This window comes from Scyliorhinus torazame, chromosome 7 (genome assembly GCF_047496885.1).
Source record: "Scyliorhinus torazame isolate Kashiwa2021f chromosome 7, sScyTor2.1, whole genome shotgun sequence".
In the NCBI taxonomy this organism is placed as follows: Eukaryota; Metazoa; Chordata; class Chondrichthyes; order Carcharhiniformes; family Scyliorhinidae; genus Scyliorhinus; species Scyliorhinus torazame.
In genome coordinates, this window is record NC_092713.1 from 10,402,495 (window position 1) to 10,430,346 (window position 27,852).

The 27,852-nt window shown below is 52.5% G+C and overlaps 1 protein-coding gene across 1 annotated transcript in view; it reads left to right on the forward strand.

Annotated features, from left to right (window-relative positions):
* Positions 1-3,348: 3,348 nt before the first annotated feature.
* znhit6 (zinc finger HIT-type containing 6) overlaps positions 3,349-27,852 on the forward strand; it is a 96,571-nt gene continuing 72,067 nt past the window's right edge. Inside the window, exons 1-2 of the mRNA XM_072512841.1 lie at positions 3,349-3,414; positions 22,301-24,924. Of these exons, the coding sequence (XP_072368942.1) occupies positions 3,349-3,414; positions 22,301-24,924 (2,690 nt within the window). The remainder of the gene's footprint in view (positions 3,415-22,300; positions 24,925-27,852) is intronic.

A 27,852-nucleotide genomic window follows, 5' to 3' on the forward strand; every position in this document is an offset into this window, starting at 1 on the left:
TTGCCACCCCAGTGCTTGGCGGGGGGTGGGGGACCATTGGATGGGGGTGGGTAACCCTCCGCAGGGGTGGGTTGACATAGGGAGTGGGGGGGTGGCACTGGGGGGGGCACCCGGAGGGGGCAACCGCCCATGGCACCAGCATGCCAACCCCTGGATCATTTGCCCAGTCCTGGGGCAACCCGTGTCCCTGTCCGTCTGCCCCCGGACCGCACACCGACTGCCGAGGCCGCTGGCTGTGCGGCTGAAGGCTATCGCTAATAGGGAATTGGCAATCGTGGTTAAGTGAGCGCTTCACAGATGCCAAGTGGATTCCTGGGGGTGGGCGGGCCATGTAGCACGTGGGAGTCATTGCCTAACAGCCCAATCACACCCTGATGCCTGGACACTGCGGGAGGCGACACCACACCCGCAGCAGCCGACACCCCAACACCCAGGGGCTGGGCCCAGCTCCGGGGACTTGTCTACGGCCAGAGTGTGGGTGGGAGCCACGGGGAGGGGGAGATGCCTGGAGAGATGGCAAAGGGTCCGGGGACCTGCCCGCATTGCGGGAGAAAGTGACAGAGGCATCATAATGGTTTTAAAAAAGGATTTTAATGTGCTGTGCAATACACACTCCCGGAGATACTGCCCCTCCAATCCCCCCACCCCCACCCCAACCGCCACGCCCCATCCACACCCCCACCCAACCCCGGGGCTCTCAGTTTCAACATTCCTGGCCCTCCTGGCTCTACCGCTATGTCTCGGTGTGTCCCCAGGATGCACATCTGAGGTGAAGACAGCCAGCTGCTCACCTTGTCCCGAGCCCTTCCCGGTGCCCCTGGCGGCTGTCCTCTGGGGGGCGCTGGTGCCAGAGGACCCTGGCTCACTTGTCGCCGACACATGCACAGCCGTGCCGCCCTGTCCCGTGTGCTGACCTCAGGGCCCAGCCTCATCAGACAGGTGGAATTCGGGCAAGCTGGTGTCCATCGTTGCCACTCCGTGGGATGGTCCCGGCCGGTGCCCGGGGTTCGCCTGGTTCAAGCCCCGGCTGGCCCTGCGTCGTCTGGCTCTGCCGGCCCTGGCGGTGCCCCATGGTCCATGTCGACACCCTCGCCGATGCTCCTCAGCGATTGGACCATGCTCTGCAGCACCTCAGCAATGCCCAACTGAGACTGGGCCATGCTCCACAGCGCCTCGGTCATTCCCATCTGAGAACGGGACATGTCCCGCAGAACCTCATCCAAGGTCGGGCTGGTGCTGAGTGAGTCAGCCATACTGCCGAGTCCCTCAGCCATGGCCATCACCGTGCACCTTGGACACCTTCACTAATGGTGCCAACATCATGTACCAGGCCCTCCTCTGCAGTCGCCACCCTGGCAGTGTTGGCCTCGGTGCACTCATTGCCGGCGCCATCTCATACGCCCGTAGCCTCTGCGACTCCTCCAATCGGCTGCGGATCTCTCTGAACATCCCAACCGCTCCCTATCGTCCCCATCAGCTCCGGATATCTCTGTCCCAGAGGCTCAGCATCTGACTGGGACCCAGCTGGGTCCTGGGATCCCGCAGACCTCCGACTGCTGTCTGTCCTGCTGGTTCCTGCCTCCACCTGATGGGCATCAGCAGCTGCGTGGTGCTCCCCAGATTGTGCCCCAGATTCCTGACCACTAACATTTTGCACCGAGGTGTGTGTACCAGCGCTGGTGGGGGGGGGGGGGGGGGGGGGGGTCCGATGTGCCACGGCCACGGTGGCATCCTCGGAGCTCTCTCCCAGGGTGCTCTCCCCAGAGTCAGGAGAGGGTGCCTCCGGCCGTTCCTCACCTCCGCGACGTCCGCCAGCCCCCACGTTGGTGACCCCCCATGTGCTCGGCCACACCAGTCACCTCCAGGGCCAATTCCTTGAAGGAGGGGAGAATTCTCAAGTCCAGCACCCCATCGCCAGTCTGGGCCCTCTCCCGACGATAATGGAAGAGCTTTTCCTGAGGAGACACAGAGAGGGCATCATTAGCCACACGCGTGGTCCACAGTGGTGGGGGGGGGAGGGGGCGGGTGAAGGAGGGGTTGGGGGATTGAAAGGAGTGGGGGAAGGGTTAGGGGAGTTGAAGGAGGGGGGGGGTTGGGGAAGGAGAGGTCTCGTTGTGGGGGTGGGGGTCCATTGGTGTCTACTCACTCGTGCTGCCCGGTCATTGACCTTCCTGCACTGCAGGCCGGTCCTCCTGTTCAAACTGCCCGAGCAGATGGCAGCCACCACCTCGTCCCAGGCTGCCTCGTGGCTCACCCTCCAGGACCCTCAACGGAACAGGACATCCCTCCTGACCTCCAAGGCGTACAGGAGTCTCCCCAAATCCTGAGGCCGATCTCCTCAGCACCATTATTGCAAGCTGGCTGGGGTTGGCTGAGCAATTGCTGCTCAACCGTGTTAGCGGGGGGGGGGGGGGGGGGGGGTGGCGCTGATGAGGGCAGTCCCGGAGAATCAGCTGGCGAGCCGGCATTTGGGGCAAAAATTCCGTGAGGCCTCGCTAAGTCGACCAATTAATGTTGAATAACGTTTCCGGCCTCACTTGGCCGAGTGCCGCAGTTTGTGACAACACTGCGAGATCATTCCGGAGAATCACGCCCATGGTGTTTACAGCAAAGAAACAGACCATTCAACCCAAAGAACCATAGAATCATTAAAGTGAGGGAGGAGGCCATTCGGCCCATCGAGTCAGCACCAACCCTCTGAAAGAGCACCCCCATCTCGGCCCGTTCCCCCGCCCTATCCCCGTAGCCCCACATAACCTGCACGTCTTTCGGGACTTGGGGGAGCACACCGGAGGACCCGGAGGAAACCCACGCCGACACGGGGAGAACGTGCAGACTCCGCACAGACAGTGACAGACTCATATGTGTATCCACCTTCCCGCTTAAACGTCCTGACCCGATTCGCCTCAGCCAGTCCCTATGGGAGTGGGGGGTGGATCCTGCGCAGCCCCGCGCCGCAATCGAGCCCGGCGCCGCTCCGATGATTCTCCGGGACCTGGCAATCGGCCTTTTCACGAATTATTCCGCGCGGCGGGGGGGGGGGGGCCATTGCCAGACGCCCGCCCACCGATTCTCCGCTGCTACTAGCCAGCCGAGTTCCCGACGGTGGGGTTCTAAACACCTGTTGTTGTTCGGGAACCACGCGTGGCGGCTGGGGACTCGATCTGCGGCCGCCCGGGTGGGGGGATGGGCGATCGGGCACCAGGGGTAGAGCCTCATGGGTAGCATATCGGGCCGGTCCGTTGCAAGGGGCCTACATTTCGGTGCTGCCTCCGTGCTCCGAGTCCGCCACGTTGCTCGGCACTGCTGCTGGCGTCTGCCGCCCGGCGCGCAGACTCCAAACCGGATATGCGGGGGCCCATATCACAGATAAAGCTGCGTGAATTATTCCGAGTCCCTGACAGCCCCCTGAAGGTAAGTGAATCCACTCGCTCCCCACTCCCTGTGGGAGCGAGTCCCACATTTGAGGGGCAGCACGGTAGCATTGTGGTTAGCACAATTGCTTCACAGCTCCAGGGTCCCAGGTTCGATTCCGGCTTGGGTCGCTGTCTGTGCGGAGTCTGCACATCCTCCCCGTGTGTGCGTGGGTTTCCTCCCACAGTCCAAAGATGTGCAGGTTAGGTGGATTGGCCATGATAAATTGCCCTTAGTGTCCAAAATTGCCCTTAGTGTTGAGTGGGATTACCGGGTTATGGGGTTATGGGGATAGGGTGGAGGTGTTGACTTTGGGTAGGGTGCTCTTTCCAAGAGCCGGTGCAGACTCGATGGGCCGAATGGCCTCCTTCTGCACTGTAAATTCTATGTAAATTCTATGAAATTCTATGAATCGGCTGATCGCTTTTTGAGGAAGCTCGGGAGCGAAACGCCAGCATTTTTACCCCGGCGTGGGGTCATAGCCCCATTTTTGGAGAATCCAGCCTAACATTCTCCCCACTCCCTGTGGGAGTGAGTCCCACATTCTCCCCACTCCCTGTGGGAGTGAGTCCCACATTCTCCCCACTCCCTGTGGGAGCGAGTCCCACATTCTCCCCACTCCCTGTGGGAGTGAGTCCCACATTCTCCCCACTCACTGTGGGAGCGAGTCCCACATTCTCCCCACTCCCTGTGGGAGCGAGTTCCACATTCTCTCCACTCCCTGTGAGAGCGAGTTCCTCTTTCTCCCCACTCACTGTGGGAGCGAGTCCCACATTCTCCCCACTCCGCATAGGAGTGAGTCCCACATTCTCTCCACTCCCTGTGGGAGCGAGTCCCACATTCTCCCCACTCCCTGTGAGAGCGAGTTCCACATTCTCCCCACACTCTGTTGGAGCGAGTTCCACATTCTCCCCATTCCCTGTGGGAGTGAGTCCCACACTCTCCCCACTCCGCATAGGAGTGAGTCCCACATTCTCTCCACTCCCTGTGGGAGCGAGTTCCACATTCTCCCCACTCCGCATAGGAGTGAGTCCCACATTCTCTCCACTCCCTGTGGGAGCGAGTCCCACATTCTCCCCACTCCCTGTGAGAGCGAGTTCCACATTCTCCCCACTCCCTGTGGGAGCGAGTCCCACATTCTCCCCACTCCCTGTGAGAGCGAGTTCCACATTCTCCCCACACTCTGTTGGAGCGAGTTCCACATTCTCCCCATTCCCTGTGGGAGTGAGTCCCACATTCTCCCCACTCCCTGTGGGAGCGAGTTCCACATTCTCCCCACTCCCTGCGGGAGCGAGTTCCACATTCTCCCCACTCTCTGTGGGAGCGAGTTCCACATTCTCCCCACTCTCTGTGGGAGCGAGTCCCACATTCTCCCCACTCCCTGTGGGAGCGAGTCCCACATTCTCCCCACTCCCTGTGGGAGCGAGTCCCACTTTCTCCCCACTCTCTGTGGGAGCGAGTTCCACATTCTCCCCACTCCCTGTGGGAGCTAGTCCCACATTCTCCCCACTCCCTGTGGGAGCGAGTTCCACATTCTTCCCACTCCCTGTGGGAGCGAGTTCCACATTCTCCCCACTCCCTGTGGGAGCGAGTCCCACATTCTCCCTACTCTCTGTGGGAGCGAGTTCCAAATTCTCCACACTCCCTGTGGGAGCGAGTTCCACATTCTCCCCACTCCCTGTGGGAGCGAGTCCCACTTTCTCCCCACTCTCTGTGGGAGCGAGTCCCACATTCTCCCCACTCTCTGTGGGAGCGAGTTCCACATTCTCCCCACTCCCTGTGGGAGCGAGTTCCACATTCTCCCCACTCCCTGTGGGAGCGAGTCCCACTTTCTCCCCACTCTCTGTGGGAGCGAGTCCCACATTCTCCCCACTCTCTGTGGGAGCGAGTTCCACATTCTCCCCACTCCCTGTGGGAGCGAGTTCCACATTCTCCCCACTCCCTGTGGGAGCGAGTCCCACTTTCTCCCCACTCTCTGTGGGAGCGAGTCCCACATTCTCCCCACTCTCTGTGGGAGCGAGTTCCACATTCTCCCCACTCTCTGTGGGAGCGAGTCCCACATTCTCCCCACTCCCTGTGGGAGCGAGTCCCACATTCTCCCTACTCTCTGTGGGAGCGAGTTCCACATTCTCCACACTCCCTGTGGGAGCGAGTCCCACATTCTCCCCAGTCCCTGTGGGAGCGAGTTCCACATTCTCCCCACTCCCTGTGGGAGCGAGTTCCACATTCTCCCCACTCCCTGTGGGAGCGAGTTCCACATTCTCCCCACTCTCTGTGGGAGCGAGTTCCACATTCTCCACACTCCCTGTGGGAGCGAGTTCCACATTCTCCCCACTCTCTGTGGGAGCGAGTTCCAAATTCTCCCCACTCCCTGTGGGAGCGAGTTCCACATTCTCCCCACTCCCTGTGGGAGCGAGTTCCACATTCTCCCCACTCCCTGGGGGAGCGAGTTCCACATTCTCCCCACTCCCTGTGGGAGCGAGTTCCACATTCTCCCCACTCCCTGTGGGAGCGAGTTCCACATTCTCCCCACTCTCTGTTGGAGCGAGTTCCACATTCTCCCCACTCCCTGTGGGAGCGAGTCCCACATTCTCCCCACTCCCCGTGGGAGCCAGTTCCACATTCTCCACACTCCCTGTGGGAGCGAGTTCCACATTCTCCCCACTCCCTGTGGGAGCGAGTTCCACATTCTCCCCACTCTCTGTAGGAGCGAGTTCCACATTCTCCCCACTCTCTGGGTAACAACGTTTCTCCTGAACTCCCCATTGGATTTAGTAATGACTATTGTATCGTGATGGCCTCCTCCATGATTTTAAACATTTTTTTAACATCTCTTGTAGAATCACAGAATCCCTGCGGTGCAGATGGCAATTCCCTATGGGCTGTACGATAGCACAGTGGTTAGCACTGTTCCTTCACAGCTTCAGGGTCCCAGGTTCGATTCCCGGCTTGGGTCACTGTCTGTGTGGAGTCTGCACGTTCTCCTCATGTCTGCGTGGGTTTCCTCCGGGTGCTCCGGTTTCCTCCCACAAGTCCCAAATTCTCCCTTTGTGTACCCGGTCAGCGTTGCAATGTGGCGACTCGGGGCTTTTTGCAGTAACGTCATTGCAGTGTTAATGTAAGCCTACTTGTGACAATGAAGATTATTTTTTAAAATGAGGCCATTCGGCCCATCGAGCCTGCACGACCCTTCGAACAAGCTCTCTACCCATATCCACCCACCCTACCCCCATGACCCCATACCCTACCCTGCACATCCCTGGACACTAAGGGGCAATTTAGCATGGCCAATCCACCTAACCCGTACATCTTTGGACATGACACTACAGGTTGGATTCTTCTGCCCCACCCAGCACAAGATCGGCACGGGCGGGACGCGGACCATGTAACGGTCCATTGCCCTCAGGCGGGCACAGCCGCAGAACACCGCTCCATCATTGATTGTTGTAAAAACCCATCTGGTTCACTAATGTCCTTCAGGGAAGGAAATCTGCCGCCCTTACCCGGTCTGGCCTACGTGTGACTCCAGACCCACAGCAATGTTGCTGACTCTGAACTGCCCCTTTTGAAATGGCCGAGTGAGTCACTCAGTTTTATTTAAGAAGACAATTCACCGCCACGTTCTCGAGGGAAATTAGGAATGGCCAAAAAATGGTCGTTTCCAGTGATAATCACACATCTGAATGATTTTTTAAAAAAATATTCACGGCGCTGAGGACCCGGGTTCGAACCCCGGCCGTGGGTTACTGTCCATGTGCAGTTTGCACATTCTCCCTGCGTCTGCGTGGGTCACACCCTCACAAAGATGTGCAGGGTAGGTGGATTATTTAGCCCCTTAATTGGAAAAAAGTAATTGGGTACTCTAAATTTGTATTAAAAATAATATTCAAAACCAATCTTGGCTTTTAAAAGACAATCCGTGAAGTGTAATTAAATACCGTGTCCCCTGATTTGGCGCTGACTCAAATAGAACTGGTGGTAAGAAAACAAGGCAATTTTAATTTTAAATAAAATCTTGCTTGTTCGCGATTGCCGAATCTGGTTCCGAAGAGGAATTGTTTCAACCCTTAATTCAAGGGTAAAGTTCAGTCAGCCATTATGTAGTCTTAACGAGTAAAAGCCATTCTGATTTAAATTGTAGAAAGCATTTGTAAATGTGGGCAGGATACATGGTTTACCATTAAATTGAACATGTAAAAAAAGTAAATGTGATTTACCGATAGCTGTTATCAATTTATTTACTGATATTTCCACATTGTGATCAAATAAAGTTCCGCGATAGTGGTATATTTGTATATAACCACTATTCCTTTGGGAGAGAAAACCTTCACATCATAATAGTGAGCTCAGATAACTGCACAATCATTTAAAGAATATACAGGATTATTTCTGAGCCCAAATCTCTTTGTTGCATTAAATTAGCTCTTTGAATCTTGGTACTTTTCCATCTCAATCAATAGCCTTACCAACCACGCTGATCAGCTGAGAGTTACTGCCCCTGAAGTCAAGGCAGAATTTGACTTGTGTGGCATCAAGGACCCCAAGCAAACCTGGAGTCAATGGGAATAGGAGGAAAACTCTTCACTGGTTGGAGTCATACCGAGCACAGAAAAAGATGGTTCTGTTGTTGGAGGTCTTTTATCTTAATCCCAAAATATCGCTGCAGGAATTCCACAGCGTAACTTCCCAGGTCCAACCATTGTCAGCTGCATCAACAAGGAACTTTATTTCATCATAAGGTCAGAAGTGGGGATATTCACTGATCAGTGTCCCCTATCATTTGTGAGTCCTCAAATACTGAAGAAGTCTGCGTCCATATGCAGCAAAACCAGGACAATATCCATGATGTGGATTACCGTCAATCCACTTGGGGGAATGAATGCCAAGTAGCATTTATGCAACGCAAGTGTCAGGCAATGACTATCTTCAACAAGAGAGAATCCCAACTATCCCTCTCTGACAAAATAAAAAGAGAAAATGCTGGATAAACTCAGCAGGCCTGTCGGCATCTACAGAGAGAGGAACAGAGTTACCGTTTCGAGTCCATATGAATTCTTCAGAGCTGAAGAAGGGCAGAAATGTGACGGATTGTGTCGTGGGGGGTGGGAGGGAAGGTGTAGCAGAATAAAAGGCAAGGGATCGGTGGGAGTTCAAAGGAGAGATTGATGAAGATGTCATGGACACAAGACAAAGCGAATGTTAATGGTAGAGTTAAAGATTAAAGAAGGTGTTAATAGTGGCATAAAGGTAAGATAGCAGAATGTGTTTATAGCAGAACAAAGGTCAGTGATCAGTGAAAGTAAAACTAAAGCAAACACCGAGAGGGAAATGGAAAGCAACGAAGGTGGACATGGTAAAAGAGTCAAACAGAGATAATAATTGCTTTTGTCACAAGTAGGCTTCAGTGAAGTTACTGTGAAAAGCCCCTAGTCGCCACATTCCGGCGCCTGTTCGGGGAGGCCAGTACGGGAATTGAACCCACGCTGCTGGCCTTGTTCTGCATTACAAGCCAACACTGGGCTAAATCGCTGGCTTGTAATGCAGAACAAGGCCAGCAGCGCGGGTTCAATTCCCGTTGTTTAGCACACTGGGCTTTGAAAGCAGACCAAGGCAGGCCAGCAGCACGGTTCAATTCCCGTACCAGCCTCCCCGAACAGGCGCCGGAATGTGGCAACTAGGGGCTTTTCACAGTAACTTCATTGAAGCCTACTTGTGGCAATAAGCAATTTCCAAGAGCCAGTGCAGGCTCGATGGGCCGAATGGCCTCCTTCTGCATTGTAAATTCTATGAAACATCTATTTCATTTCACATGGACTGAAGCGGTTCAATAAGTCAGCTCGCCACCATTTTCCCAAAGGATGGGCAATATATTTTGACCATTTAGATAGGGACTTTCAGGACTTTGACCCAGATGAGGACTGTCAGAGGATACAGCAGGATTTGGATCGTTTGGAGACTTGGGCGGAGAGATGGCAGATGGAGTTTAATCCGGACAAATGTGAGGTAATACATTTTGGAAGGTCTAATGCTGGTAGCGAATATACAGTGAATGGTAGTACCCTCGAGTATTGACAGTCAGAGAGATCTAGGTGTACAGGTCCACAGGTCACTGAAAGGGGCAACACAGGTGGAGAAGGTAGTCAAGAAGGCATATGGCATGCTTGCCTTCATTGGCCGGGGCATTGAGTATAAGAATTGGCAAGTCACGTTGCAGCTGTATAGAACCTTAGTTAGGCCACACTTGGAGTATAGTGTTCAATTCTGGTCGCCACACTACCAGAAGGATGTGGAGGCTTTAGAGAGGGTGCAGAAGAGATTTACCAGAATGTTGCCTGGTATGGAGGGCATTAGCGATGAGGAGCGGTTGAATAAACTTGGTTTGTTCTCACTGGAACGACGGAGGTTGAGGGGCGACCTGATAGAGGTCTACAAAATTATGAGGGGCATAGACAGAGTGGATAGTCAGAGGCTTTTCCCCAGGGTAGAGGGGTCAATTACTAGGGGGCATAGGTTTAAGGTGAGAGTGGCAAGGTTTAGAGGAGATGTTCAAGGCAAGTTTTTTACACAGAGGGTAGTGGGTGCCTGGAACTCGCACCCGGAGGAGGTGGTGGAAGCAGGAACGATAGTGACATTTAAGGGACATCTTGACAAATACATGAATAGGATGGGAATAGAGGGACCCAGGAAGTGTAGAAGATTGTAGTTTAGTCGGGCAGCATGGTCGGCATGGGCTTGGAGGGCCGAAGGGCCTGTTCCTGTGCTGTACTTTTCTTTGTTCTTTGTTCTTTGATAGGGTGTGACTTGGAGGGGAACTTGCAGGCGGACTTAGGTCTTATGGTCTTGGTCCCATGTGTCTGCTGCCATTTACCTTCTCGGTGGTAGAGGTCACAGGCTTGGGAGATGATGATTTTCAACTGGCTTTACACATGTTCCCCGGCACGGCAGCACAGTGGCTTGCACAGTGGCTTCACAGCTCCAGGGTCCCAGGTTCAATTCCCGGCTTGGGTCACTGTCTGTGCGGAGTCTGCACGTTCTCCCCGTGTCTGCGTGGGTTTCCTCCGGGCGCTCCGGTTTCCTCCCACAAGTCCCCGAAAGACGTGCTGTTAGGTGAATTGGACATTCTGAATTCTCCCTCTGAGTACCCGAACAGGCGCCGGAATGTGGCGACTGGGGGCTTTTCACAGTAACTCCATTGCAGTGTTAATGTAAGCCTACTTGTGACAATAAAGATTATTATTATTAACTTGAAAGAATCCAATCAGCTGAAATGTATCGGACGGAATTCTTCTGCCGCTCCTGTCCGCTGACCGAAAATACCCACCTTAGGTCAACGGACCTTTAGAACATAGAACATACAGTGCAGAAGGAGGCCATTCGGCCCATTGAGTCTGCACCGACCCACTTAAGCCCTCACTTCCACCCTCTCCCCATAACCCAATAACCCCTCCTAACAACTGTGCTAACCACTGTGCTACTGTGCTGCCCTTTCCATGGTCCCTGCCCCGTCCATGGCATTCTTGCGCCAGGCATGGCCGAAGAATCCAGCCCATAAACTATATACATATTTATACATTGCCAAATGTGCTCACATCTGATAGAGTAATACACACAGAATAATAAATACAGTATTTCGGACAAGAAAATACATCATTAATGATATTCCTCATGGCAACTGAACAAAGGAATATTTGATTGAACTGCTTCGAGGCTCTTTTTAAATTGGATCTCCATTAGGATATTGCAAACAAAGGCAGGATTCTCCGTCAGCTCATGCCGAAATCATGGGGGAATCTGGTGGAGAATAGCTGCCGACGGCAAAATCGCAGCAGGGGCCGGTTTGACATCAAATTGCGATGCTCCGTCTCCTGGGAAACGGCATCAATGCGATTCTCCGCCTCTGATGGCCGAGTTCCCGACGGCGGGGTCCACGTGTGCTCTCTCAAATCGGCATCCTGGTGTGGTGGCTGCTGGGAGAGAGGGCGTAAGGAGAGTGTCCAGCACCGCTATACTTTGCTGACACCTGTGCCGCTGACCGGGGGGGGGGATCTGCCAGGGCCGGAGGGAATGGTGGGGGGTGCCCAGGAGGTGGGGTCGCGGTGGACAAGTACGGAACACTATTACCGCAGCCGGCAAGGCAGCCGTGCAGCTGCGCACGACGCTGACTGCCCGCTATAAACCTGGTGCCCTGGGTCATATAGGTGACCCCCCTCCCCCCAGACACCCACCTGGGTGCTCTCTGTCCCCAGTCAACCCAGCAGCTGTATGGGCACTCCAGCACAACCTGTCCCATCTTTCCTGCCCCAATCTGTGTGTGTGTGTGTGTGTGTGTGTGTGTGTGTGTGCGTGTGTGTGTGTGTGCGTGTGTGAGGGGGGGGTGTATTGTTTAACTGTGACTGCAGCTTGTCAGCCCTGCGCGTGCCCATCACGGACCCGGCGATTCCCATGCCGTTTTTCACGGGGATAGGTGGTGTTCCACGCGGCGCCGGTGCTGGCCTCACAATGTTAGCGGAATCGGTCGAGGTGCAGCGGCGATTTTGCTGTCGATGGAGCCCGTGGATTCTCCGTTGCCGTTAACACTCAGTCGCAGAAATGGAGAATCCAACCCGTTGACTCTGGAAACCAAAAATCAAGGGCCGGATTGTCTGTCGCGCCAGCCCCATATTCCGGCATGGCATGCTCCCGTCGGCAGCATTCCCACAGCCGGCCAATGGGCTTTCCCATTGTGGCCACCACACGCTGTCGGGAAATCCGCGGGCGTGAGTGCGCTGCCGGCGAAGCAGAGGACCCCGCTGACCGAGAATTCCGCAGCAAATTATTTCAAATAATCGAATTACAGCTCAGTTTGACATATTTAAACATCGGGTAATGTATACATAGACATAGAATTTACAGTGCAGAAGGAGGCCATTCGGCCCATCGAGACTGCACCGGCTCTTGGAAAGAGCACCCTACCCAAGGTCAACACCGCCACCCTATCTCCATAACCCAGTAACCCCACCCAACACTAACGGCAATTTTGGACACTAAGGGCAATTTAGCATGGCCAATCCACCTAACCTGCACATATTTGGACTGTGGGAGGCAACCGGAGCACCCGGAGGAAAGCCACGCACACACGGGGAGAACGTGCAGACTCTGCTCAGACAGTTACCCAAGCCGGAATCGAACCTGGAACTCTGGAGCTGTGAAGCAATTGTGCTATCCACAATGCTACCGTGTAATGTAGAAGTTGGAACAAGCCAAAAACACTGAGCAGAATCACTTTACCTGCTCTTCTGTCCTTACAAGGTCACAGCATCCACCATCGTGGTTATCATGGAAATGAGCAATAAGTTAAGAGCCCGTGGTGTTCAGGGTAAGATCCTGGCATGGATAGAGGATTGGCTGACTGGCAGAAGGCAGAGTGTGAGGATAAAGGGGTCTTTTTCAGGATGGCAGCCGGTGACTAGTGGTGTGCCTCAGGGGTCGGTGCTGGGACCACAACTTTCCACAATGTACATTAATGATCTGGAGGAAGGAACTGAAGGCACTGTTGCTAAGTTTGCAGATGATACAAAGATCTGCAGAGGGACAGGTCGTATTGAGGAAGCAAGGGGGCTGCAGAAGGACTTGGACAGGCTAGGAGAGTGGGCAATGAAATGGCAGATGGAAAACTGTTATGGACCAGGGCTTAGAAACTCCAAAGTGTATTGTGAAGTTCACCTGACCTACAACCTTTATGTTGAATTTGGCTAGGATGAGCCTTCACTGCACGTGTGATTCAGCAGACTTCCGAGATACTTCAATCCAAACAGGGTCTAAGAATGTAGTTAACATATATGTATATAAACACAGCAAGAATTTTTATAAATTACAAACATAAAGAGTCCACACAGCTTCTGTAATCTATGTATATCACACTTAATGAATTTCCCCTTAACTGTTCCAATTCAACAACAAAATTCAAAACCCCTTCTCAAGGGCGTGGCCCACACATTCTCACTTGAATTCCTTTTCCTGAATTTCTGATCCAGTTCCAATCAGCAGATTCAGGCTCCTTCCGGAAAGCAACTATAAAACAACTACAAAGTTGCCAAGGCAGTTAGCTACAACCAATGTGCTTTTTACTGGAACAGCTTTTAAAATGAAAACAGAGAAAAACAGGGAAAACACTTCTTTCTCATTCTGCCGTCCAAAGCCGTCAAACTGAAACTGAACCCTTCCCCCCCCCCCTCCTCAAAATAAAACTACCTGACAGCCACAGCCCAATCTGCTACAAGTCACATGATAAGAGACTAAACCTTTCTCAAATGGACACACATGACAATACAACGTGGAAAAGTGTGAGGTTCTGCACTTTGGCGGGAGGGATGGAGCATAGTCTATTTTCTAACTGGGGAAGTGGTTAGGAAATCAGAGGCACAAAGTGACTTGGGAGTCTTTGTTCAAGATTCTCTTAAGGTTAAAATATTTTTAAAAATATGAATACAAATAACCTTTATTGTCACAAGTAGGCTGACATTAACACGGCAATGAAGGTACTGTGAAAAGCCCCTAGTCGCCACATTCCGGCGCCCATTCGGATACACAGAGGGAGAGTTCAGAATTCTCAGCTGATACGGGAATTGAACCCACGCTGCTGGCCTTGTTCTGCATCACAAACCAGCTGTCTAGCCCACTGAGCTAAACCAGAACGTGCAGGTTCAGTCGGCAACTAGGAAAGCAAATGCAATGTTAGCATTCATGTCGAGAGGGCTAGAATACAAGACCAGGGATGTACTTCTGAGGCTGTATAAGGCTCTGGTCAGACCCCATTTGGAGTATTGTGAGCAGTTTTGGGCCCCGTATCGAAGGAAGGATGTGCTGGCCTTGGAAAGGGTCCAGAGGAGGTTCACAAGAATGATCCCTGGAATGAGGAACTTGTCGTATGAGGAACGGTTCAGGACTCTTGAGCCTGTACTCGCTGGAGTTTAGAAGGATGAGAAAAATATCAGCCATGATTGAATGGCGGAGCAGACTCGATGGGCCGAGTGGTCTAATTCTGCTCCTATGTCTCGTGGTCTTATGGCATCAGTCAAACCTGATATTGCTTTTGTGCATAGTCCAGATCGGCGGGGGCGGGGGTGGGGGTGGGGATCAGTTGTGTCCTCATGTTTGTTCTCAGTTGGGACAAGGTCACTTTACAAATCTGATCACGTGACATTCTGATGACATCACTGGCCGTTTGCGCAGGCAAAAGGGCAGCTTAACAGCCCGTAGAGCAAACACCTTTCCAATAAAGCTCTTGTTTGTTTGTCCCTTCAAGGTCCACAAGCCCGTCCTTTAAAAATACCACAGGGAGAAGTGCAGTGGACATTGGCGGTAACCTCGAAAGTGATGCTAAGCCCTTCAGGGGTGGTGACAAGAAGAGCTTGTTCGCATGAAGGGTTAGGGGAATCTGGAGTTCTATCCCGCAGAAAGCTGTTGAGGCTGAGGGCTGGGGGATGGGTGGGCAGGGAATAACAATACTGGCACCAGCCAGCGTGCCACTTTCCTGTAACCATTCCCAGTGGTGGCAAGCTTCACCAGGGTGAAGGGTGATTCCAAATTCCTGCCCAATTGGTTGGGACTGTAATTGCAGTCGTTAAAGGCCTCATTGGGATCTCCTAAAAGGCCAGGTTCTGATTTTGCCAGGAGTCCAGGTTGCTGTGTGGGTAAAGCAGGTAACTGAAGGTGAACATACACACAGCAGGGACCCAATCGTGGCCCCCTCAGGAAGTAGGTGGGCAGTGCTGAGGAAGGGATGCAGCCCGTGTCACACAGATACCATCCGGCCAGCAGAGGTGGTGGGGGAGAGTGGTCAGTGAGGGATTGGGCCGTGGAGGGACTCATCACATTCCCGGCACCGCGGAGGTGACAGGGCTCTGCCCAAACACAAGGTTGGGGTGCGAGGGTGAGGTGTGTCTGCACCTGAGCTCAAAAACGCAGCTTCTGACGATGGAGCCGCGACTCCCAGAGGCCAATGGTGATGAGGAGCAACGCCTTCCATGGGAAGGATAGAGTCCCAAGTCTCAGGTGGACAGGGGAGAGGAGTTTTTGGAAGGGTACAGAAGATGCACCCTTAGCACTTGAACTATTTGCATAGTGCAACTACCTTGAGTTGACTGAAAATCAGTTCCACAGGAGAAACTGTCCTGAGCTGATGTGTAATGAGAGGGCATTCCAAAATTCCAGAAACCTCGGACACCGGTAGTTAACGATTTATTTTTGTAATTTGGAAACAATGTGAAATCCAGTGAGGAAAAGTGTCGGTCTTGTAAATTATTCAAATTACAAAACGTTTATTAAACTTTCAAACACACAACAAAGCAACAGTACAGAACACCATTTACAATCAATTACAATAATGGATACCCAGACAGTATGCTTAAATTACCCCCCATCTAAATCTATCCACTTTCCTGAACGCCAAGAATACACCTTCCCCAAAACAACTTCCCATAGGTTTCAACACGATGAGCCAAATCCAGTAAAACAATTACCACACAGCACCTGTAGATTTATTTTGGGAGTGTTTCTTCTAGTTTTGAGTAGATTTCATGGGGTCTGACACGATCAGAGTTCTTCTGCTTCCTTTCTGCACAACAGCTAGATTCTCCGAGAGAGATCTGCTTTACAATGGAGCTATGTTCCAGTTCCTTAGGCTGCTCGTCTCCACTTTGCTGAACAAAGTATCAGGTTCACCCTGCTACTGGGCTAATCTGCATCTCACAAGTCCACAGTGCAGCTACATCTTTATCTGTTACATTTTAATACAATTCTTTACTTTACATTTCATTCCAATTTCCCAACACTATGGGCAGGGTTTACCACGCAACCCACCACGCATTTCACAATGTCGGGCTCTTCCGGTACCATCATTGTCCACAGGGTTTTCTGTGGAGTGTAACCCTCATTGCCAGGAAACTCCCAGCAGAGGTGCGCCATCGATGGGGCCAGACGGTCCTGCCAACGTGAGCAGCGGAAAGTTCTGGCCTCAGGTGAAATTGTGAGACTAGCTAAGAGGAAAAAGGAAGCATACATAAGGTCTAGGCTACTGAAGACCAACAAAGCTTTGGAAGGATATCGGGAATGTAGGACCAATCGGAAACAGATGAAATATCTTTAGCAAACAGGGTTAAGGAAAACCCCAAAGCCTTTTATTCATATATGAGGAGCAAGAGGGTAACTAGAGAAAGGGTTGGCCCACTCAAGGACAAAGGAGGAAAGTTATGCGTGGAGTCAGAGAAAATGTGTGAGATTCTTAACGAGTATTTGAGTACTTTGCATCAGTATTCACCGAGGAGAGTGACATGACGGATGTTGAGGTTAGGGATAGATGTTTGATTACTCTAGGTCAAGTCGGCATAAGGAGGGTGGATGTGTTGGGTATTCTAAAAGGCATTAAGGTGGACAAGTCCCCAGGTTCGGATGGGATCTATCCCAGGCTACTGAGGGAAGTGAGAGAGGAAATAACTGGGGCCTTAACAGATATCTTTGCAGGATCCTTGAACACGGGTGAGGTGCCAGAGGACTGGAGAATTGCTAATGTTGTCCCCTTGTTTAAGAAGGATAGCAGGGCTAATCCAGGTAATTATAGACCGGTGAGCCTGATGTCAGTGGTAGGGAAGCTGCTGGAGAAGATTGATGTGCAGAGAGATCTGGGTGTTCAGGTCCATTGTACCCTGAAGGTGGCTGCGCAGGTCGATAGAGTGGCCAAGAAGGCATACAGCATGCTTGCCTTCATCGGACGGGTTATTGTCGGCAGGTCATGTTACAGTTGTATAGGACTTTGGTTCGGCCTCATTTGGAATATTGCGTACAGTTCTGGTCGCCACATTACCAAAAGGATGTGGATGCTTTGGAGAAGGTGCAGAGGAGGTTCACCAGGATGTTGCCTGGTATGGAAGGTGCTAGCTATGAAGAGAGGTTGAGTAGATTAGGATTATTTTCATTAGAAAGACGGAGGTTGAGGGGGGACCTCATTGAGGTCTACAAAATCATGAGAGGTATGGACAGGGTGGATAGCAAGAAGCTTTTTCCCAGAGTGGGGGACTCAATTACTAGGGGTCACGAGTTCAAGGTGAGAGGGAGAAAGTTTCAGGGAGATATGCGTGGAAAGTTCTTTACGCAGAGGGTGGTGGGTGCCTGGAACGCATTGCCGGCGGAGGTGGTAGAGGCGGGCACGATAGCGTCATTTAAGATGTATCTAGACAGATACATGAATGGGCAGGGAGCAGAGAGATACAGATCCTTAGAAAATAGGCGACAGTTTTAGATAGAGGATCTGGATCGGCGCAGGCTTGGAGGGCCGAAGGGCCCGTTCCTGTGCTGTAATTTTTCTTTGTTCTTTGTTCTTTGTTATCTCCCTCGCCGAAGACCTCCCTCTTGGCAGCAGCAGGTCCAGGCAGATAAATCATGGGCTCCAGCCTATTAACAGGACACCCACATGAAAACTGGGCCCTGTGACTGCTTTGATGAGATGAAGAGAGGTGGGTACATGCAGCAGCATCGAGGGGCTGAATGGTCCACTCCTTGTTCCATGTTCAACAAGATGAAAGGGGCAACACAGGTGGAGAAGGTAGTCAAGAAGGCATACGGCATGCTTGCCTTCATTGGCCGGGGCATTGAGTATGAGAATTGGCAAGTCATGTTGCAGCTGTATAGAACCTTAGTTAGGCCACACTTGGAGTATAGTGTTCAATTCTGGTCGCCACACTACCAGAAGGATGTGGAGGCTTAGAGAGGGTGCAGAAGAGATTTACCAGAGTGTTGCCTGATATGGAGGGCATTAGCTATGAGGAGCGGTTGAATAAACTCGGTTTGTTCCCACTGGAACGACGGAGATTGAGGGGCGACCTGACAGAGGTCTACAAAATTATGAGGGGCATAGATAGAGTGGATAGTCAGAGGCTTTTCCCCGGGGTAGAGGGGTCAATTACTAGAGGGCATAGGTTTAAGGTGCGAGGGGCAAGGTTTAGAGGACATGTACGAGGCAAGTTTTTTTACACAGAGGGTCGTGGGTGCCTGGAACTCGCTGCCGGAGGTGGTGTTAGAAGCAGGGATGATAGTGATGTTTAAGGGGCATCTTGACAAATACATGAATAGGATGGGAATAGAGGGATACGGACCCCGGAAGTGTGGAAGATTTTAGTTTAGTCGGGCAGCATGGTCGGCACGGGCTTGGAGGGCCGAAGGGCCTGTTCCTGTGCTGTACTTTTCTTTGTTCTTTGGGTACTTTAAATGTATAAAAAAAGGAAGTCCTGTGGGATTCTTGCCTTTATTAACCGAGGCATAGAATAGAAGAACATAGAGGTTATGATGGAGCTGTAGAAAATGCTTCTTAAGCCACAGCTAGAAGACCATGTACAGTTCTGGTCACCACACTATAGGAAGGATGTGATTGCACTGGAGAGGGTGCAGAGGAGATTCCCCAGGACGCTGCCTGGGCTGGAGCGTTTCAGCTGTGAAGAGAGGCTGGTTAGGCTGGGGTTGTTTCCTCGGAGCAGAGAGGGCCGAGGGGGGACCTGGTTGAGGTGGACAGAATTATGAGGGACACAGATAGGGTGGATAGGGAGGAATTTTTCGCCTTAGCGGAGAGATCAATAACCAGGGGGCATAGATTTATGGTAATGCAGGAGATTTAGAGAATATTTGAGGAACATCTTAGTCGCCCAGGAGGGTCCCCACCTCCTCAAGAAGACCACCATAAGACCAGTACCAAAGAATAACAAGCTACCTGCCTCAACGACTCCCGACCGGTGGCCCTAACGTCTGTTATCATGAAATGCTTCGAGTGGCTAGTAATGAGACGGATCCCTGCCAGCCTCCCAGACGGTCTCGATCCACTGCAGTTTGCCGATCACCGCAACCGGTCCACAGCAGACGCTATCTCACTGGCTCCACAATCAACACTCGAACACCTCGACAAGGACACCTATGTTCATAGACTACAGCTCTGCCTTCAACACCATTATCCCAACAAGACGAAGAACCAAACTCTGTGTGGTGAACCACTGTAATCATAGATATCATAGAATTTACAGTGTAGAAGGAGGCCATTCGGCCCATCGAGTCTGCACCGGCTCTTGGAAAGAGCACCCTACCCAAGGTCAACACCTCCACCCTATCCCCATAACCCAGTAACCCCACCCAACACTAAGGGCAATTTTTGGACACTAAGAGCAATTTATCATGGCCAATCCACCTAACCTGCACATCTTTGGACTGTGGGAGGAAACCGGAGCACGCGGAGGAAACCCATGCAGACACGGGGAGGATGTGCAGACTCCGCACAGACAGTGACCCAAGCCGGAATCGAACCTGGGACCCTGGAGCTGTGAAGCAATTGTGCTATCCACAATGCTACCGTGCTGCCCGTAATAGGAGATGTAAGGTAGGACCTGCACTACAGGTTCGCCGGTAGTTCCTGCCAGCTGGCTCCGCCCATGGAGAACTGTATAAATATGCATGTCCTCCAGTGCCCTGCCATTTCGCCAGCTGCAGCAGGAGGCCACGCATCTGACTGTAATAAAGCCACAGTTGTCCCCAACTTTAATCTTTGTGCAATTGATCGTGCATCACTCTGCAACCTTGGACTTGACCCCTCCCTGTGCAGCTGATCCTTGACTTCCTCACCAACAGACCACAATCTGTCAGGATAGGCAACAGCACTTCCTCCACAATAGTCCTCAACACCAGGGCCCCGCAAGGATGTGTGCTCAGTCCTCTACTGTACTCCCTATACACACATGACTGTGTGGCAAGATTTAACTCCAACTCAATCTATACGTTTGCAGATGATACGACTGTGGTGGGTCGTATCTCAAACAACGATGAATCAGACTACAGAAGGGAGATAAATCACTTGGTTGCATGGTGTACCAAAAACAACCTCTCTCTAAATGTCGGAAAGACCAAGGAACATAGAACACAGAATTTACAGTGCAAAAGGAGGCTATTCGGCCCATCGAGCCTGCACCAGCCCTTGGAAAGAGCACGCCACTCAAGCCCACACCTCCGCCCCATACCCATAACCCAGCAACCCCACCCAACCCCTTTGGACACTAATGGCAATTTATCATGGCCAATCCACCTAACCTGCACAGTGGGAGGAAACCAGAGCACCCGGAGGAAACCCACGCACACACGGGGAGAACGTGCAGACTCCGCACAGACAGTGACCGGGAATCGAACCTGGGACCCTGGAGCTGTGAAGCAACAATGCTGACCAATGCGAACCACCCGTGCTACCGTGCCGCCCAGGAACTGATCATTGACTTCAGAAAGCATAGCACGTCACATACCCAATCTACATCAATCCAAAGTGGAGGTGGGCGATAGCTTTAAGTTCCTGGGGGTCACCATACCAACAGTCTGTCCTGGTCCACTCACGTTGATGCAACAGTTAAGAAAGCCCAACAACGTCTCTGCTTCCTACGGAAGCTAAAGAAATTCGGCATGTCTGCATCAACTCTCACAAACTTCTACAGATATGCCAGAGAGAGCATCCTATCCGGCTGCCTCACAGCCTGGTATGGCAACTGCTCGGCCCGAGGTCGCAAGAAACTGCAGAGTGTGGTTAACTCAGCCCAACGCATCACACAAGCTTGCCACCCGCACATTGATTCTGGAAACACCTCCCGCTGCCTCAGGAAAGCAGACAGCATTGTCAGAGATCCCTCCCACCCAGGCATTGCCTTCTTCCAGACCCTTCCATCAGGCAGAAGGTACAGAAGTCTGAAGACCCGCACATCCAGACATAGGAACAGCTTCTTCCCCACAGTTACTAGACTCCTCAACGACTCCCCCTCGGACTGATCTGTTCCCTGTAAGAACACTATTCACGACGCCCTATGCTGCTCTTGCTCATGTATTCGCTTTGTTTGGCCCCTTGTTCCGCACTGTAACCAATCACTACTTGTCGATGTACCATTTGTCAATGTTCTCTGTCGATTATTCTTTTTTGTTGTCTGCTATGTCCGTACTGTGTACGTTCCCTTGACCGCAGAAAAATACTTTTCACTGTACTTCAGTACACATGACAGTAAATAAAATAAAATCAGAGAGTGGTGGGAACCAGGAACTGACTGCCTGAATGGGTGGTGGAGGCAGGAACCCTCACAACATTTAAGAAGCATTTAGATGAGCACTTAAACCACAATAGCAGACAAGGCTACTGACTAAGAGCTGGAAAATGGGATTAGAATAGATAGGGGCTTGATGGCTGGAGCAGACTCAATGGGCTGAAGGGCCTCTTTCTCTGCTGTGAAACTCTGATTCTAAATTTCATGGAATCATTTCAGAGCCAATTAGATGCGTCAGAGGGGGGCATTAAGGTGCTGTCTGGTTGGAGCTGTCTGCTCCAAAATATATTCCTTGTCCATTATTACATTGGAAGTTTGTTTTGAAGAATTATTAAATAATTAAACCTCCCACTATGAGAAACTTTGGGTTACCTGCCCGATTATTTCCTTATGTAGGTCAGTGTCAAACGTGGTTTCATAATAACCCGTTGAAACGCCTTGGGACGTGTCCTTACACAGAAGGTGCTAGATGAATGCAAGCTGGTGTTGTTGGGCACACTTCATCAGCGACTAACCACAGCATCCAATCTAAAACTTTACTGGGGAAAAAATCTTTAAATATGATTTATGTTTTGACTTCGTCCCGTGGACATCGCGAAGATTGTTCATGTGAAATTTGTATGGATCATTGAACAGGAATAACTCCAGGAAACCTCCAGAGCAGCTTTCTGGGAAAGAGCTGATGTCCACACATTGCAGACTCGCATCTCACTCAATTAGTGTTGAAGCTAGTGTGGCCGATGTGAGTTTGGTGTTTGCAGACTGAGGTGTGGACCCACACTGACCCTTCCCTTTCCCACCAGGAAGGGGCGCATTCTGCAAAGCGCAACACCAACAGGAAGCTGCAGATTGCAACAGAGCCGGAAGCGGAGGTGAAACTGCAACATTCACAACAGCGGCTGCACATGGAGCACTGGCTGCGCTGCCAGCGGACATGCATGCTGGAATGCAGCGGGGCCGGAGGCAGGAGAGAGAGCCCCATCCCGGGAGCCAGAGGAGAGAGACCCAGTCCCATCCCGGGAGCCAGAGGAGAGAGTCCCAGTCCCATCCCGGGAGCCAGAGGAGAGAGTCCCAGTGACAGCCCGGGAGCAAGAGGAGAGAGTCCCAGTGAGAGCCGGGGAGCCAGAGGAGAGAGTCCCAGTGAGAGCCGGGGAGCCAGAGGAGAGAGTCCCAGTCCCATCCCGGAAGCCAGAGGAGAGAGTCCCAGTGAGAGCCCGGGAGCCAGAGGAGAGATCCCCAGTCCCATCCCGGTAGCCAGTGGAGAAAGTATCAGTGACAGCCCGGGAGCCAGAGGAGAGAGTCCCAGTGGGAGCCCGGGAGCCAGAGGAGAGGGTCCCAGTGAGAGCCCGGGAGCCAGAGGAGAGAGTCCCAGTGAGAGCTGGGGAGCCAGAGGAGAGAGTCCCATCCTGGGAGCCAGAGGAGAGAGTCCCAGTGAGAGCCCGGGAGCCAGAGGAATGAGTCCCAGTGAGAGCTGGGGAGCCAGAGGAGAGTGTCCCATCCCGGGTGCCAGAGGAGAGAGTTCCATCCCGGGATCCAGAAGAGAGAGTCCCAGTGAGAGCCCGGGTTCCAGAGGAGAGAGTCCCAGTCCCATCCCGGGAGCCAGAGGAGAGAGTCCCAGTCCCATCCCGGGGGCCAGAGGAGAGAGTCCCAGTGAGAGCCCTGGAGCCAGAGGAGAGAGCCCAATCCCGGGGCCCAGTGGAGAAAGTCCCAGTGAGAGCCCGGGAGCCAGAGGAGAGAGTCCAATCCCGGAAGCCAGAGGAGAGAGTCCCAGTGAGAGCTCGGGAGCCAGAGGAGAGATCCCCAGTCCCATCCCGGTAGCCAGTGGAGAAAGTACCAGTGAGAGCCCGGGAGCAAGAGGCGAGAGTCCCAGTGAGAGCCCGGGAGCCAGAGGGGGGAGTCCCAGTCCCAGCCCCAGCCCGGGAGCCAGAGGGGGGAGTCCCAGCCCCAGCCCGGGAGCCAGAGGAGTGAGTCCCAGTTCCAACCCGGGAGCCAGAGGAGAGAGTCCTAGTCCCAACCCAGGAGCCAGAGGAGAGAGTCCCAGTCCCATCCCGGGAGCCAGAAGAGAGAGTCCCAGTCCCATCCCGGGGGCCAGAGGAGAGAGTCCCAGTCCCATCCCGGGGGCCAGAGGAGAGAGTCCCAGTGAGAGCCCGGGAGCCAGAGGAGAGAGTCCCATCCCGGGAGCCAGAGGAGAGAGTCCCAGTGAGAGCCCGGGAGCCAGAGGAGAGAATCCCATCCCGGGGGCCAGAGGAGAGAGTCCCAGTGACAGCCCGGGAGACAGAGGAGAGAGTCCCAATGAGAGCCCGGGAGACAGAGGAGAGAGTCCCATCCCGGGAGCCAGAGGAGAGAGTCCCATCCCGGGAGCCAGAGGAGAGAGTCCCATCCCGGGAGCCAGAGGAGAGAGTTCCATCCCTGGAGCCAGAGGAGAGAGTCCCATCCCGGGAGCCAGAGGACAGAGTCCCAGTCCCATCTCGGGAGCCAGAGGCAGGAGCCACAGTCCCATCCCGGGAGCCAGCGGCAGTAGCCCCAGTCCAATCCCGAGAGCCAGAGGAGCGAACCACAGTCTCACCCCGAGAGACAGTGGAGAGAGCCACACTCCCAGCCCAGGAGCCAGAGGAGAGAGTCCTAGGGAGACCCCGGGATACAGAGGAGACAGTCCCAGCGCGGCAGCCGGAGGATACAGTTCCAGCCCGGCAGGTAGAGAAGAGTGCTACAGTGAGGTCTCAGGAGCCAGAGGAGAGTTCCCTGGTGAGATCTCGGGAGCCAGAGGAGTGTTCTCTGGTGAGATCTCGGGAGCCAGAGGAAAGTTCCCTGGTGAGATCTCGGAAGCCAGAGGAGAGTTCCCCGGTGAGGTCTCGGGAGCCAGAGGAGAGTTCCCCGGTGAGGTCTCGGGAGCCAGAGGAGAGTTCCCCGGTGAGGTCTCGGGAGCCAGAGGAAAGTGCCCCGGTGCAATCTCGGGAGCCAGAGGAGAGTTCCCTGGTGAGATCTTGGGAGCCAGAGGAGAGTTCCCCGGTGAGGTCTCGGGAGCCAGAGGAGAGTACCCTGGTGAGGTCTCGGCAGCCAGAGGAGAGTGCACCGGTGAGATCTCGGGAGCCAGAGGAGAGTTCCCCAGTGCGATCTCGGCAGCCAGAGGAGAGTTCCCCGGTGAGGTCTCGGCAGCCAGAGGAGAGTGCCCCGGTGAGGTCTCGGGAGCCAGAGGAGAGTTCCCCGGTGAGGTCTCGGCAGCCAGTGGAGAGTTCCCCGGTGAGGTCTCGGCAGCCAGAGGAGAGTTCCCCGGTGAGGTCTCGGCAGCCAGAGGAGAGTTCCCCGGTGAGGTCTCGGCAGCCAGAGGAGAGTTCCCCGGTGAGGTCTCGGCAGCAGAGCTGTCGGGTGCTGCAGTGGTTGAGTTGCAGCAAGGTGTCGCTGTGAAGAGGAAGATCTCACTGTCGGGGTAAGAAGGGCCAGTTGGAGATGAGGGCAGAGTGATAGAGGTGGGTAGCTGGTGTATGTGACACTGTCACTAGGGAAAGGGAGTGCTCCCAGGGGAGCAGCAGCACGAGCGATGGCCCCATGACAATCTTTATTTCAATTTGATTTGATTTGTGAAATTTAATTATAGAGTCGTTATGGTACACCGAGAGAGAGAGGCCATTCAACCCATCAACTCAATGCCATTCTGTTCGATCCCCATAACCCTCCAAGCTTATTTCCCTCGAGTGTCCATTGTTCATATCCGCCTACTGCCCTCGTCACCCTCGGTACCCCCTCCATCTCTGGTCGAAATCTTCTGAGTCCCTTTGCCCTTGCACCATCAGTGACTGGGCAATGTTTTTCCTCGCCGACCTTACAATGTTTTGGCCTCAACTACTTCCTGTGGTAACGAATTCCACCGGCTCGCCGACAGGAAGTAGCTGAGGCCAAAGCATTGTCTGTTTTCAAGAAGCAGCCAGAAGCACTTGGATAGAAGGGATCAAACGAATGGGGAGAAAGCGGGATTAGGCTATTGAGTTGGACGATTAGTCATCGTGACGAATGGCGGATTAGGCTCGAAGGGGCTGAATGGCTTCCTATTTTCTATGTGTTAGTGCAGGACGGTGAAGCTGATGTAGAAAATCGCCCGGATCTTGTTGAGTTGTGGATCAGTCTCAAAGGGCGGTGTTCTAATTTTCACAGCTGTAACATGAAAGGCACCTTTCTGTCCGAAATGGTCTGCCCCGTATCCTCAGACTGTGACCCCTGGTTCTGGACACCCCCACCATCGGGAATATCCTTCCTGCATCTCTGAGAGAGCCCAATCCCGGGCTCTATCCAGTCCTGGTAGAACTTTGCAGGTTTCTGTTAGAGCCCCCCTCGTTTTTCTGAACTCCAGCGAGGGCAATTCTAACCACGCAATCTCTCGTCGTACTTCAGTCCCGCTATCCCAGGAATCGGTCTGGTAAGCCTCTCTCCCTCGAGAGCAAGAACATCCTTCCTCAGAGAAGGAGACCAAAACTGCACACAGTACTCCAGGTGTGGCCTCACCAACACCCTGTACAATTGCAGCAACACATCCCTGCTCCTGTACTCAACCTCTTGCAGTGAAGGCCAGCATGCCATTTGCCTTCTTTACCGCCTGCTGCACCTGCACGCTTACCTTCAATGACTGGTGTATGAGGACACCCAGGTCCCGCTGCATACTCCTCTCTCCTCGTCTATGGCCATTTAGATAAATGTCTGCTGCCTTGTTTTAGCTACCAAAGTGGATAACCTCACATTTCTCCAAATTATACTGTATCTGCCATTCATTTGCCCACTTACTCAACTTGTCCAAATATACCACATCCGTATCCACTGACTCCCTCTCGTCAACTCTACTAGTTACACCCTCGAAGAATCCCAGCATGATATCCCCTTCATTAATCCACGCTGACTCTGTCCGATCCTGCCGCCGTTTTCTAAGTGTTCTGCCATAAAATATTTGATGATGGATTCTCGAATTTTCCCCACTACTGACGGCAGGCTGACTGCTCTATAATTCCCTGTTTTCTCTCTACCTCCCTTTTTAAATAAAGGAGTTACATTAGCCACCCTCCAATCTGCAGGAACTGTTCCAGAGTCTATAGAATACTGGAAGATGACCATCAATGCATCCACTATTTCTACAGCCACTTCCTTAAGCACTCTGAGATGTAGATTATCAGGCTCTGGGGATTTATCAGCCTTCAATTCCATCAATTTCCCCAACTTTCCGACTAATATTGATCTCCTTCAGTTCCTCCCTCTCACCAAACCCTGCGTTCCCCAACATTTCTGGTATCTGATCTGTGTCCTCATTTGTGAAGACAGAACCAAAGTATGAATTTAGTTGCTCAGCCATTTCTTTGTCCCCTGTTATACATTCCCGTTTCTGATTGTAAGGGACCTACATTTGTCTTCACCGATCGTTTTCTCTTCACGTACCTATAGAAACTTTTACAGCCAGTCGTTAAGTTCCCTGCAAGCTTACTCCCGTACTCTATTTTCCTCTTCTTAATCAATCCTTTGGTCCTTCTTTGCTGAATTCTAAACTGCTTCCAGTCCTCAGACCTGGTGTTTTTCTTGGCCAATTTGTATGCTACTTCCTTGGATCGAATACTATCTCTAATTTCCTTTGTGAGCCATGGATTGGCCACCTTTCCTGTTTTAGTTTTGAGCCAAACAGCAATAAACTATTATTGCAGTGACTCCCTGCACCTTGAATGTTTGCTGTTATCTATCCACTGTCATCCCTTTAAGTAACGTTCTCCAATCGATCTAAGCCAACACATGCCTCATATTGTCGTAGTTTCCGTCATTAACATTCAGGACCCGAGTCTCAGAATCAACTACACCGCTCTCCATCTTGGTGAAAAATTCTATCATATTATGGTCGCTCATCCCCAAGGCGTCGTGCTCAACTAGATTGCCGATGATTCTGTTCTCATTACACCGTACCCAGTCCAGGGTGGCCTGTTCCTCAAAGTATTGCTCTAGAAATCCAACGACACAGCTGTCGTGGATTCACAGCCCCTTCAGCGGATACATTTCTCCTCACCTCAATCCTAAATAATTCACCCCCTTATTCTGAGACTGTGACCCCAAAGTTCGAAATTCCTCAGCTTGGTGAAACATCCCGTCCAGCATTATCCCGCCAAAAAACCTCAAGGTCTTTGTGTTTTTCGATTAGATCATTCCCCGTTCTTCCAAATTCCAGGGTACGTGAGCCAAGGCAATGAATCTCCCTGCATCGAACAATCCCTTCAGCCCAGGAAGCTGGATCACTTCACTTTTGTCCATGTTATATTCCATCTGCCTTGTCCTTGCCCAGTCACTCAGCTGATTAAATCCCTCTGCAGCCTCTGTGCTTTTGGGATGTCTGAAC